Source organism: Tachyglossus aculeatus, chromosome 6 (genome assembly GCF_015852505.1).
Source record: "Tachyglossus aculeatus isolate mTacAcu1 chromosome 6, mTacAcu1.pri, whole genome shotgun sequence".
NCBI lineage: Eukaryota > Metazoa > Chordata > Mammalia > Monotremata > Tachyglossidae > Tachyglossus > Tachyglossus aculeatus.
The window spans coordinates 13264133-13278852 of NC_052071.1; the positions used below are offsets into that span (position 1 = coordinate 13264133).

Below are 14720 nucleotides of genomic sequence, written 5' to 3' on the forward strand. Positions count from 1 at the left end.
CGCGCAGTCGCGGGACCTGGGTTCTACTCCCAGGCAAGTCGCTTAACTCCTCTGTGCTTCAGTAATCTCATCTGTAAAATAAGGATTAGATCTTCCTCCTCCTGACTCCGGCTGCTTCTCATGGGTCAGGGACTGTGTCTAATCTGATTATCCTTTATCTACCCCGGTGCTTAGTACAGTGCCTGACACATAGCACTTAACGAGTATGAGGCTGGATGTGCAATTCAGGCTCCACACTGTCATTTCTGCCTCCCGTCTCTCCCCTCAACAGTCCACCCGTCTTCCTGATGTCTGGATCATTTTTCGATGTCAACTCCCCACTCCTTAAAAGTCTCTGACCCATATTCCTCTTACGATTCCTCTGACAAACAAAACAACTGACTTCAAGACACTTCCTGAGCACTCGCCCTCTTACTTAGCCACTCTCTTCCCCCACTCTGCCTCAACTCACACACTTCCCCTCAAATTACACTGTACCCTGTGCCTTGTTTTCATGTCTCCTGCTTCAGTCTTTTTGCTCCTTGCCCTCCTTCTCATTTACCAGGCCACACCTCGCCCTACCTACAAAGCCACTCTGAAAAAACCACCTTCTCCAAGAGGCCTTCCACGATTCACTTTTCTCTTCCTTGGGGCATAATGCGTCCGACCCTTCTGCACCAAGTACGTGTTTATGGGCGCAGACCTAATCACAGCACTCCTGCCCATCACTACTTACATCCTCTATACACAAGTGGGAGGAAGACACCACTCATGGTGAAGTTCACCTCTGAATCCACATCTGGCTTGGATTCATGCTAAACGGTGGTTCCCCTGGCCGTGACTTGGGGGCTACGGCACGGGCCTGGGATACGAGGAGGGAGGGCGTCCCAGGCCAGAGGCGGGACGTGGGAGAGCGGTTGGCGAACAGACGTGGTTTCGGTGAAGGGGCGATAAGCTCGGTTTGGATATGTTGAGTCTGGGACGCAGACAAGCCCCCCACATGGATGATCCTAGGGCCCAGGTGAGATGAAGGACCGAAAAGCGGGGGGCCGCAACAGGGCGAGAGGTAGATTTCCGAGTCACTCGCAAAGAGACGGTACCTAGAGTTGTGCGAGCAGATGAGTTTGAGAGTGGGTACTGAAGGAGCAGACCGAAAGATGGACCGAAAGAGGGAGCAGACCAAAAGTGCGTGAGGACACAGGCCGCTCCAGCCTCCTGCACTCTTTCCTTTCTCCTTCCTTCCTCCTTTCCCATCTCCTTCCCTCCTCCTTCCCTCCTCCTTTCCTTTCTCCTTCCTTCTTCCTTTCCCATCTCCTTCCCTTCTCCTTTCCCATTTCCTTCCCTCCTCCTTTCCTTTCTCCTTCCCTCCTCCTTTCCCATCTCCTTCCCTCCTCCTTTCCTTTCTCCTTCCTTCCTCCTTTTCCATCTCCTTCCCTCCTCCTTTCCCATCTCCTTCCCTCCTCCTTTCCCATCTCCTTCCCTCCTCCTTTCCTTTCTCCTTCCCTCCTCCTTTCCTTTCTCCTTCCCTTCTCCTTTCCTTTCTCCTTCCTTCCTCCTTCCCCATCTCCTTCCCTCCTCCTTTCCCATCTCCTTCCCTTCCCTTCCAAGGCCCTGCTGAGAGCTCACCACCTCCAGGAGGCCTTCCCAGACTGAGCCCCTTCCTTCCTCTCCCCCTCGTCCCCCCCTCCATCCCCCCCATCTTACCTCCTTCCCTTCCCCACAGCACCTGTATATATGGATATATATTTGTACATATTTATTACTCTATTTATTTATTTTACTTGTACATATCTATTCTATTTATTTTATTTTGTTAGTATGTTTGGTTTTGTTCTCTGTCTCCCCCTCTTAGACTGTGAGCCCAATGTTGGGTAGGAACTGTCTCTATATGTTGCCAATTTGTACTTCCCAAGCGCTTAGTACAGTGCTCTGCACATAGTAAGCGCTCAATAAATATGATTGATTGATTGATTGATTGAAAGATGCCACACGGAGCCTTGAAGGACGCCCGGGATGAGAGAGACGCTAAACGGCAAGCCGACTGCACTCAGTCAACCCAAACAGAAAGCTGCTGCTACGCTAAAGAGAACAGCCGCTGTTTCGAGTCACGTCGGTAGATCCGCTTTTACGTACAACTTCACCTCAGTGGGACCGTTGTACTCTAGCTCTGTTATTGCCACCTGCTCGCTCAATGTTTAATTCACAAACCAGATGGGATAATGAAGGCTGCACTTGGCTGCTGTTGCTCCTCGCGTCCCTGAGGTTCCTGACACATATCTGAACCACGGTAAGGTGGGAGGCAAATCCAACAGTGTGCTCTCACTTTCTGTGTTTTAGTCAATTCTACTACAAGGTAGGGTCAAAATCTATAGCATGACAGTGCTAGTCACCCTTCGAGGAAGAAGTGGATTTTAATGAGGAGCACATGATGAATGTAATTCCCAGGCCCTGGCAGGATTAATTCCACTCCTTTAGAGCGGACAGTGTTGGTGGGAATTGAGCGACGGCCTTCTACAAGGCTCAGGCAAGGGAGGGTTTTTTCCTTTTTCTTTCCTCATTTCAATGGTCTTTGTTAAGCACTTATAGGAACTGTACTAAGCGCTGGGAGAGATACAACGTAATCAGGCTGGCACAGTCCATGTCCCACATGGGACTCACAGTCTTCATCCCCACTTCACAACTAAGGAAACTGAGGTCCAGAGAAGTGAAGTGGTTTGCCCAAGGTCACACAGCAGACAAGTGGCGGAGCCGGGATGAGTAACCCTTTTGATTCCCGGATCCGGAGTCCAACCACTAGGCTGTTTCTCTGCACCAACAGTACGTCACATCAAAACTGACTCAGACATCAGACTCACTTTCCTCTTGCTTTACGGAGGCCGTGGGGTTATTTGAGGGTTCATCCGCGTTCCCTTCACCTCCTCCTCGGGATCGTGAGTTCCAGACTTTTATCACCTCGACATCGTTATCGCTGCCGCTGCCACTGGAGCTGCTGTCTTTTTTGCCTTTTTTCCCCTTGGATTTTTTTTTCCTAGAAAACATCAGAGGGTCAGGCAACGAACAAAACCTAAAAGCATTTCCAGTGACTGAAAAACGGGCTGCGGCTCTTATCGCTTGACATCTACCAAACTCATGCCGAAAAGAAAACGAACGCATAACCGGTCTTATGTCAAATCCACAGGTCCACAGAGACAAGTTCAATTTACTTAGCATAGTCGTCTGAGCTTAAACTCATTGAGGTCTCGTCGGAATCGGAAGCTATGAATTCATCCAAACTGTCTTCATCAAAATAGCCCTGGAAGACAAATTCATGGCAATGAGCGCTCTATCGCCATTTCAAACGGTCTTTCTTAATGACAAAACAGCCACAGATATGCGTTCCAACCTGAGGTAAAACGGCAGGTAAAATGACTGAGCTGTGTTTGGGACATTCTTCCCCACTTGTGGAGAACGTCCAGTGGTCGCCCATCCACCTCCACATCAAACAGAAACTCCTCACCACTGGCTTCAAAGCAGTTGATCACTTTACATATCTGTCATTTATTTATATTACTGTCTCTCTCCCACTCTAGACTGTAAGCGCATTTTGGGCCGGGAATGTGTCTGTTCATTTTTATTTTGTACCCTCCCAAGCGCTCGGTACAGTGCTCTGCACCCAGTAAGCGCTCAATAAATACGATCTGAACGGACTGAATGGATCAACAGAATTTTCCGTTACTGCAAACAAGTGTTTCTTGCACTGGACCTGAGTTGTTATTTGGAAAGTTTGCAATGGGGGAAGAAATAGGTGTATTTCCATATATCTGATTTACCTTGTTTTCTTTGCTAATGTAGTCCAGCTGCAAACACCAAGGGTGAGTCCAGATTCTGCTCAACATCTGGAAATCCTGGAAGAGTTTGGCTCCCGCTTTGCCCCTTCCCCCTTCGCTACTGCAACCGACACCTGAGGATGAAGGTACTGGGTTAGAGTTTTATGCTGAAACACTTAATTCCGTGCCAACGATGGTAGTGCATCTCTACCTCCAAGTGCACTCTTTGGCTCGTCTTGGGTTTTAAGACTTCCAACTGCTGACAAAATTAGAGTACACACCGAAGTGGACTTAACGCCAACGCGGACATAAACCTGCACTAAAATTAAAGGTAAAATATGTGCTTCTGATATACTACTTTTTCCGTTCGTTAAAGTTTAATGCCTACGAGCGATGGTCTGCTATACCAGATCTTTTCTTCAAAGCCCAAATATCAATACAGTCCTCTTTCCACAGGCGATTTTAGAAGAAAATAATACGCCGTTTAATGAACTCCAAGTTTTCCATCTAAGTCCCCTACATAAAATTTAAAAAATTACGTTGAACAGTAACAAATCTGGTGCCCATTACTTTCCCTAATAGGTATTTGTATTTAAGGTAGATAAAATCAGAGCTGTGATAATTATGTGACCCTTACTAATTTAAGATGGCATTTCAAAGTAAAGCCTCCATCTTGGTTTTATTAGACTTCCACGTTTGCAGTCTTCACGGCAAACTAGGAGTAGATGTAGTTTAGACAGGGGGCATGTCAAAGGACAGGGAGAGGAATCCAAAATCTAGGGTGCGTGTCGCTATTAAAAAAAGGCTTTAAAATATTCTTCTAATATCGGTAATCTAAAAACAAAATTCCTTACCTATCACGTCAGAACCCATGTACTCTTGTGGTTACGTATTAAAAAGCTATCATAAAATGAAGTACTAAAAGCTTAACATAAAATGAGACGTTAATGAAATAAACCCAACCTGCTAAGATAAAGCAGGATTACATCTGTAAGTGCCTATTTAGATAATAAAATTGAGGCCCCCATACGCAAATGCTCCAACTGGGGGAAAAAGGAATTCTTAAAAGAAAATACCTTAAAGCTTGGCCCACCAGTTTGGAAAAATCAATCTCTGAACCGCTTTTAAGAAACCTCCTCCAGAATCAGAACAAGTTACAAAGGGACAAAAAATAGACATAAAATTAAAAAAAACTTTCTGAAAGGCTTCTCTGATACTCATTCACAAGAGAAATTCTATAGCTTAGCATTTTACACTTGATTTTCTAAACCCCAAGATTCGGTTTTACCAAAACCCAAGAAGAAAATTCCTCTTCGAAACCACACCAAGGCATTTGGCTGCAATCTTGTCTGCAGATATTTACCTTTCTAACAGGCACACAACTAAACGCATCTCGTACACCTCAGAAGGCTTACACTAATGGTTCTCAGAAGACATCAACGCATCTTCTACTTTTATTCACATTGGTAGCCCGGAAAGATTCCTTTCATTTCGATCCTTACCCTCGGGAAGAGGGTTGGCTCAGGAATGAATCCGTCAAAAGACTTCTGGAAAGGCACTTTCTAGTTCAAAGGATTATTCAGTAACTCTTCCGGAATACGAAGAGCTGACGCTGTCGCCTGTTGATGCTTTCAAGTGTGATGAACGCACACGTCCAACACGGACAAGTAAAACTTTTCAGAAATACGCAACTGTATGTAGACCTTCTCTCATATCCAGAATTACCGGGTGTGCATCCATTTACTTCTGCTTGTCTTTTCTGCTGGACTTTCAATTCTCCCACGGCCCGGATCAGGTCCCAAGCGTGATTATGACGGCACTCTGACCCGAGAAATCATACTGAGGTTGATGATGATAAGTAAGGTCCCGTGACTTTTAGGAATGTGGACAACTGTTTATGGAGTAACTGCCTATCTTTAAAAGATCCCAGGATAAAGTGAGTGAGGGATAAAGCAACTCCAGCCCCATTTAATTGCTTTCGTTGAAAACTCCATTCCCACATTTGCCAAGGGTCGTATCGCATTGCAGGGTTCAGGTGGATCCGAATTTTTTTAATCCCTTGGCTCGTATCGTAACTGAAATATTGCCTCCGATAACTGACGCTGAAATTTTATCTGAAAAAGCTACCCCTCCAGTCCGTTTTGGTCTCATTAAATCTTTGAATGTCGAATCTGGGGGAGGAGTTCTTCAGTTGCGTTTGGCTACACGAACCAGGAATTGGGGACAGAGGGTTCGTAGCAAGGAACGTTCCAGACGTAGGCATAAGAAAAATGAAATCAGATACTCCTTAAAATACCACCGGGATTACTCTTTCACCTCTTGGGAAAGTTATCCAATGAAGTTATCCGTGGCTCTTTTAAAAATAAGGGGTTAACTTTTAAATCTCCTGTACTTACATTTCCTGCCCTAACCAAATGGGAAACAATAGGAGGAACAGAAAATGACACTGATCAATTTATGCAGGCTGATTCATATTTAGGGGGACACTGACATTTTGACATTTTTCAAAAATGTCGGTGTCCCCCTAAATATGAATCAGGGGGACACTGACATTTTGAAATATTTAATGTACCTAGCAACTATGAGATGATATTTTAAATGCATTGCAAAACTATGAAGAAAGTAAGAAAAATCAAAACATCACAAGCGCTATGTGTCAAGCACTGTTCTAAATGTTGGGGTTGACGCCAGTCAACCAGGTTGGACACAGTCCCTGTCCCACATAGAGCTTACAGTCTAAACTGGATGGAGCGCAAATAACGAACGGAAAAGAGTTTCCTTGGAACGTAGGGAAACTGCTGAATTTGGGGAAAAAAATATTTAAACTATATCAAAGGGGACTTATTTTAAATTTACATAGATCTCGAGCTTCATATATAACTCTGATAAGATTCTAGTGAGGTAAATGGGGATGGTTTTTAATTATTTCACTATTTATTTTAAAAGCAGAGAAATAACCCCGGGGTCTACATACGGGAATCAAGAGAGAACAACCTTTAATAAGCATCTCGGCTTGGGAAAAAGCTGCTTCAAAAGAGCTGTTTGATTGTAGTTGTTTTATTTTAAGGAAAATAAAGGTTGTATTCACTTAAAAAAAAAAAAAGCACCTTACAAAATCAGAAAGATTCATGGCACCAGATGAAGACGCAACAAGCATACCTTCCAGGGTTTACAAGGCATAGTTATTAGTGCTTTAGAAGTTTTATTCCTTTCGACTGCAGTCACAAAATAATTTGAGGCTTGGATTCTTTCTTTCCCCCTAAATTTTTAAACACTTGACTCCTCTTGGGCTAGTGAGTAGTTGCAGACACATCTAAACGTTAACATTTTGGTATCGGCTAATACGGCAGGCAATGCCCCGCATGCCACTTGGAAAAAAAAAAAGTCAGCTTATCTAAGACATCACAAGCTACAAAACTAAAAGCAAAGAAATTAAGACAGCACAGTCCCTTTCATGTCCAATTCAGCATCTGCTACGTATCAGTTTGATGCAAGATAGAATTGGTTTAATGACATCATCTTGTTCCTGAGAACTTCAGACTGACTGAACAGCAAACTAGTCCAGTAAACAATCCCATTAGAGTGTCTACATGATTATACTATCTCTTAGTACTAATCTTCAAATGTTTCATGACAAAGCTCTCCGGATCATTATAACAAATGTCCTCTAAATAATTAAAAATGAAGAAAAAAAAATGCCGCTGGCTAAGACTCCTCACCAAAGATGCGTGAGAAAAGGTGCAGCCAGGATGCGCACGCACACAAGTTGTGGGGCGTTGGAGATCTGGATGTGATTTTTTTTTTGTTTCCTTTCTGAAAGGGACCCACACGGCATTTTATGGTCTAATACCCGCAACATCTGGCGCTTAACAGGTGGCACACACCTGGCAACCTTCCCTGGGACTCCCAACACTGGCCCATTTGACCAACGGCACGGCCTACTGGGGTGACCTTGGGCCAGTCACTTACACTTCTCTGTGCCTCAATTAATCCATCAGTCGTATTTATTGAGCGCTTACTGTGTGCAGAGCACTGTACTAAGCGCTTGGGAAGTACAAGTTGGCAACACATAGAGACAGTCCCTACCCAACAGTGGGCTCACAGTCTAAAAGGGGGAGACAGAGAACAAAACCAAACATACTAGCAAAATAAAATAGAATAGATATGTACAGGTAAAATAAATAGAGTAATAAATATGTACAAACATATATACTTATCTACAGGTGCTGTGGGGAAGGGAAGGAGGTAAATTACCCACCCCCAAACTGTCAGGTCACTGTGTGGGCAGGGAAGGTCACTGTTTATTGTTGTGTTGTACTCTCCCAAGCGCTTTTCACAATGCTCCGCACATGGCAAGCGCTCAATAAATACACTGAATAAATGTTAAATGGGGACTCCATCCTCCTCCCTCCCACTCAGACTCTGAGTCCATGGGGGACAGAAACGGTACCCAACCTGATTATCTTGTATCTACCCAATACTTTGGACAGTGCTTGACACGCAGTAAATGATGAACAAATACCACAAGTATTATTATTATTAGAAACTCTGGGCTCTTTCCTGTTGGCTACAGCACTACTCTGACACCCCGGTTATTAGTGGGAGAGAAGGGTAGGAGTGAGGAGATGCTCAAGTCGACTTGATATCCCCGGAGTTTACTGGTGAACCTTCTCTCCCGCCCTCCCCACCACCATATGGGCACTTGGGGAAAAGTGAAAAGGCGTAATTTCTGCTCCTGAGAAACATACATAATGAAACATAATGGTAGGGTCAAGAGACAAAACGACAAATACCGTTTAGTTAAGCCTGAGACAATAGAAAAGAACCATAAATCTTCCAAGCATTGATCAACTGCCCCCAGACAGACCCAGTGTGCCAATAATATTAATAATCAGTGTGCTTGGTAAGCGCTTCCTATGTGCCAAGCACAGGGGAGATAAGAATCCGATCAGATCAGACACAATTTCTGTCCTACGTGGGGCTCAGCATCTAAGCGGGCAGGAGCGCAGGGATGTTATTTCACAGATGAAGAGACTGGGGTATGGAGAAATTAAGTAATTTGTCCAAGGTCACACTGCAGGCAACTGATGGGGCAGGGATTAGAACCCAGAATTCCCAACTCCTAGCCTGTGCTCCTTCCACTAGGCTTCACTTTTTCACGCTTGGCATAGCAACACCAAATATTTCTAGTCTGTTTTGCAGAGAGAACTGTCAAAAGCCATTATGGCCCATCTTTCTGGGAGGATTTTTTTTTTAACTTTATAGTTACTGTTTTTCAGGGCCCAAACATCCCTCTGATTCCTTTCTCTCAGGCTTTCTAATAGTACTATTGTAAAAAACAAAAGAAAATACTTCTTCCAAAGTAACAGGTGCTCTCTTTTCCACCCTGAACCACAACCAAATTCATTCTTCTTTTCTTCCTCTTACCCGAAGCCTGGGTTTTTACCTTTATATCCTTCCCCTGTGCTTACAAGACACCCGGTTTACGTTAACCGGTCCCTAGTTAAGTGCAGAGCTGAGTTCAGATGACAGTATTTGAGTCGTGGAATTAGAAGGGACGAACCGGCCGTTTTATAAGCCCACATATTCTACTCACATATTTGTAGCATGGGAAAACAGCTGGTTGGAAAACTGAAAATTGCAAAAGTACCACCTTTGTGGCAAGGGGAAGTTATGGTCTACTACCAAGAGACCAACAACAGAAGTATTTCGGTTGCCTACCTGTTAAGTGGTCCAAGTAGTACTGATAAAGCTTGCACTGAATTGACGTCATCCTGACCGCCAGCACGTATTCATGTTTTGGTGGCAAAAACTTGGTTAATGCGGTGTAATCTTTCCTCTGTGAATGAAGGAGAGAGGAAAATTGGCAGGAAGTTATTTACGTTACTTGGTAGGGTAGAGCCCCGCAACACTTTCATCTCCTTGAAATACAATGCTTTTGAGGAGAACGGGTGCTACTGCAGGAAACTCTTTTCAGGAGGGGACGGGCCAATAATACGAAAAGCCAGAGGCGAGTTTGGCTCATAGCTATCTCTAAAAGGCTAAGGTCCTCTCTTCATAAAATAAGCCCCCTCCTCCCCCACATCCCCCCCGCCTTACCTCCTTCCCCTCCCCATAGCACCTGTATTTATGTATATATGTTTGTATGTATTTATTACTCTATTTTATTTGTACATATTTATTCTATTTATTTTATTTTAATATGTTTTGTTTTGTTCTCTGTCTCCCCCTTCTAGACTGTGAGCCCACGGTTAGGTAGGGACCGTCTCTATATGTTGCCAACCTGTACTTCCCAAGCGCTCAGTACAGTGCTCTGCACACAGTAAGTGCTCAATAAATACGACTGAATGAATAAAATGATGATGGGTAGTGAAAATGTCAAATCAGAGTCTCTTGTCAAATGCCATTCATACGGAGAAGCATAATGTTCTCTCAGTATGAGAAGCATAATGCTCTCTCAGTATGAGAAGCATAATGCGAAGCAGCGTGGCTCAGTGGAAGGAGCCTGGGCTTTGGAGTCAGAGGTCACGGGTTCAAATCCCGGCTCCGCCAATTGTCAGCTGTGTGACTCTGGGCAAGTCACGTCACTTCTCTGTGCCTCAGTTCCCTCATCTGTAAAAATGGGGATTAAGACTGTGAGCCCCCCCTGGGCCAACCTGATCACCTTGTATCCTCCCTGGCGCTTAGAACAGTGCTTTGCATATAATAAGCACTAAATAAATGCCATCATCATCTTCACCATACTGCTGTCCACCCAAGTCCATGGCACGCTGGGTCTTTCCCAGGTTTTTTCTTTTTCCTGAACTAAATTCACGTCCCATCAACACCTCCTGTAGTGACTCTCTGATACCAAACTGTTGGCATGGACAAAGAGGGCTGGAAAATAACTAGTTTGATTTAAGGATGTTCATGACTGGGAATTCCTCTCAAAAAAAAAAAAAAAAGACCAAATACCTCCATTCTAAGGGTCCACAATGATTAAGTCCAGCCGAGCAAGGTGGTTTATAAAGGTCCTGATACCACTCCTATTTTGAATCAGAATAACTGATCACTCCCAACATGTCTCTCATGATTACCCACGAATACACTTAAGCCATTCTGAGGATTCCTCCCATCAGAAAATAATTCTCAATGCTAGCTACTGAATGCAGATACTGAATACTAAGCACTTAGTACAGTGCTCTGCACACAGTAAGTGCTCAATAAATACGATTGATGATGAAATACGATTGATGAATGCCAACCTGAAGTGATTTTTACCCGGAAGAACATAGATCCCTTCAGAAATTTTCAAAATAAAGACAGCAGTCCCTGAAATAATAATAATAACTATAGTATTTGTTAAGCGCTTGCTATGTGCCAAGCACTACTATTATAAACAATGGGGTAGATACAAGGTAATCAGGTTGACCCTTGTGGGGCTCACAGTCTCTATCCCCATTTTACAGATGAGGGAACTGAGGCCCAAGGGAAGTGAAGTGACTTGCCCAAGGTCACGGAGCAGACAAGTGGTGGAACCGGGATTAGAACCCACATCCTGACTCCCAAGCACGGGCTCCTCCTACTAAACCACGCTGCTTCTCTATGAAAAACATGGTTACAGTTGACTTGGCAAATGTTTAAATATTTGGTTGTAAAGGAGGAACCCCTATATGAACCCCTTTAACTGAACATTTACCTCAGGCACACTAGAAATCCTATAAATGTATTTTCCCAATGGGTCTTACAGCATGCATTTCAAATACTCTTAGGAAGGGATACCATCCTACAGTGCGAGGCAACTGACAGACCAAAATTAAACAACTTCCTTAAAGATGCAAAGCACGTCACAGGACCGGAACCCTCCCCACACAAAAAAAAAAAATCACACACGTTGCTCCTCCACTCGTAACTCGAACACAAGCCCCAGGGTGAGGTTGACTGATTTGGATAAAAACAAACACTTCGGGACTTCTCATTTCCGACGGACGTGTAGATGCATCGCGAAAAGTTTACCAAAAGTAAGTGTCACAAAGGGGGTGAGGTTTTGTTTGTTTTTTCAACAGCCACAAACATAAAGCAGTTTTGGTTTCTTGAATAATGCCAGAAGGTTGCCAAGACTGCTACATCATTCTAACACGATACTTGAGTGACGTGTATTAGTACCTGAACGCATCCGGCCAACATCTCATACAGGATATGGGCGCGCTTTTTCATCACTCTGACGTCCACCATGGTAGAATCAGCGCACTGGCCATTTTGAATGGGGTTAATAAACCGATTCCGGAATTCCTTAATTGAGCCAAGCAAATTTTCCTTAATAAAATTAACCATGCAGTGATCTAGGAGAGAAGAAAAGGCCTCCAGTAATACAACCGCAAATAAAAAACAGTTGACTGCTTAGGGGTTGATTCTCTGACAAAAAGATGATCCATTCGACTTTTGCGTATTGTTTATACGAAAGAGCTGGAATGGGTCACGTGACCCGAATCATTTCCCGTTAAACGCTGAACAAATTGTGCATAAGGAAAAAAAACGGGCCGATTTTACTCTAAATGAGCTCTACTTAATGATCTTAATGTTTGGAAGTATAAGATGCTTCTCAATCAATCAATAAATCGTATTTATTGAGCGCTTACAGTGTGCAGAGAACTGTACTAAGCGCTTGGGAAGTACAAGTTGGCAACATATAGAGACAGTCCCTAACCAACAGTGGGCTCACAGTCTAAAAGGGGGAGACAGAGAACAAAACCAAACATACTAACAAAATAAAATAGAATAGATATGTACAAGTAAAATAATAAATAAATAGAGTAATAAATATGTACAAACATATATACATATATACAGGTATAATGTAATTAGCATCAAATAATGTAATTCTCAATAATGTAATTAGCATCAAAAGTACAAATTCTTCTCCCCAAATGATGAAATTTGATACAAGCCACTTGAGAAGTTGGAGGCTACATTACAACGTTGGAGAGGTATTTACTTACATTCTATTAAGTTATTCTGTAGTGGTGTTCCAGTTAAAATAATCCTCCTTCTCGACCGTATGGAATTCATGGCTTTAGAAACAGCCGAAGCTTCATTTTTCAGAATGTGACCTTCGTCACAAACAACGAAGTCTGGGCCTAGAAGAAAAAATGAATTTCGCGTTACCGTTAAGAGTTCTTGGAATTGCTGAGACGCCCTATTGGACTCAACCGTGAACCATCGCTCGAGGACTAAGTCGGTGTACAAGTCAAGCCTTCGAGACAAATAGAAAAAACGGGACAGACTCTAAAGGTTTATTCACCAGCACGATTTTTCAAGAGGCATGTCCTGAGAAAGCAGCATGGCTTGGGAGTCAGAGGTCACGGGTTCCAAACCTGCCTCCGCCACTTGTCTGCTGTGTGACCACGGGCAAGTCACTTCACTTCTCTGTGCTTCAGTGACCTCATCTAGAAAATGGGGATTAAGACTGGGAGCCCCACGTGGCACAACCTGATTACCTTGTATGTCCCCCAGTGCTTGGCACATAGTAAGCGCTTAACAAATACCATCATTATAATTATCAGTATTACTCTAGCCCCTATCTGTAAACTCCTCGTGGGCTGGGATCAACGTCTACCAACTCTACTGAACTGGACTCTCCCAAGCGCTTAAAACGTAGCAAAGGCTCAGCACCATCACGAACACCATCGACGACTGATTTGCCACAATCAGTCAATCAATGGTATTTATTGAGCGCTTACTGTGTGCAGAGCACTTTACTAAGCACTTGGGAAGTACAACTCCTGACGGGGCAGGAGATAAGCAATCAATCCATCGATCAATGGTATTTACTGAGCGCTTCCTGGGGGCGGGGCACTGTACTCAGCGCTTGGGAGGGTACATTATAACAGAGTCGGTAGCCTTGTTCCCTGCCCACAAGCACCTTACAGTCTTGGCCTGCCGCTCACCCACTATCTCCTTGCTTCCCACCCAACCGGAAGGGCAAAGCAAAATTCCGGGGCAGCTCAGGATTATAGAAATTCCTTGGCTTTTCCAAGGTGCTCCAGCCTACACTCCTCTGGGGACTGGATCACGTCTCCCGTGCCACTGAAAGGATGGATCCCTGAAGTCTGCTGCAGTACTCTAGGAAATCTCTCTAGCGGTTACTCTGTCTCAAAATATCTGTCGGTAATCTGTGCTTTTCAGACCTTGGCCATTACCTGCACCGAAATTTCTATTCTCCTCCAATTCCATTTTTATCTTATTCCACCCGTGTGATTTAACACTGTCGACCCACACTGAAAGATGGAGGCGGATCACGGTAGCCGGAGAAACACATTGATTAATTCCTGGAATTCTGTCCCTGAATGACCTGCGCCTTAATTCCTTTGCTCTGAATAGATAAGATCAGTTCAAGATCGATTTCTAAAAGAACCAGCTGCAGCTTAGCCAGGGCTTCACATGGCTAGTTTCTCATCCAGTTCATTTTTCAATGCGCGGGGCAAGTCTATTTCCCTGCCAGACTCGACACTCCCATCACACCATTCCCAAGGATTGGGTGGAAAACTAAAGTCTGATTCATAAACTACAGAATTTAATGGCCTCCTAATTCTGAACACCATGTGCTTCACGAGAACAGATAATCCCCCCCGGCAACACTGCGCATATTTTCCTGCGGGTAGTCACCGGTAATTCCTTAATCGTTTCTGCAGTTGGTAGACACTCCCGTCACAAACAAAAACATCTTTCCGTTTACAAATATTTATTCGGCACGCGGCACCGGTGCCGGAATCTCACTTGCTCCACATGCTGAGATTTCATCAGCCAGCACGGTATCCCGGCCGCGTACGTCTTCGAGAAGCGCCTTTCGGGACCAGTGCAAACTAAAGGAGAGTGACACGTCGTGATTGACTTTAGGCTGAAATTCCCCAAAGCCCAATATGTTTTTCCCTCATTAGGGAAATGACACCAGTTCAG

General features: G+C 44.1%; 1 protein-coding gene across 2 annotated transcripts in view; it reads right to left on the minus strand.

Moving 5' to 3' along the window:
- The window catches only part of ATRX (ATRX chromatin remodeler), a 191483-nt gene that overhangs the window by 47592 nt on the left and 129171 nt on the right, over positions 1-14720 (minus strand). For both annotated transcript variants that reach the window (XM_038747865.1, XM_038747867.1), the window contains exons 20-25: positions 12764-12901; positions 11931-12106; positions 9507-9624; positions 3789-3919; positions 3183-3271; positions 2835-3007 (exon numbers count right to left, since the gene is read on the minus strand). In XM_038747865.1, coding sequence (XP_038603793.1) covers positions 2835-3007; positions 3183-3271; positions 3789-3919; positions 9507-9624; positions 11931-12106; positions 12764-12901 — 825 coding nt within the window. The remainder of the gene's footprint in view (positions 1-2834; positions 3008-3182; positions 3272-3788; positions 3920-9506; positions 9625-11930; positions 12107-12763; positions 12902-14720) is intronic.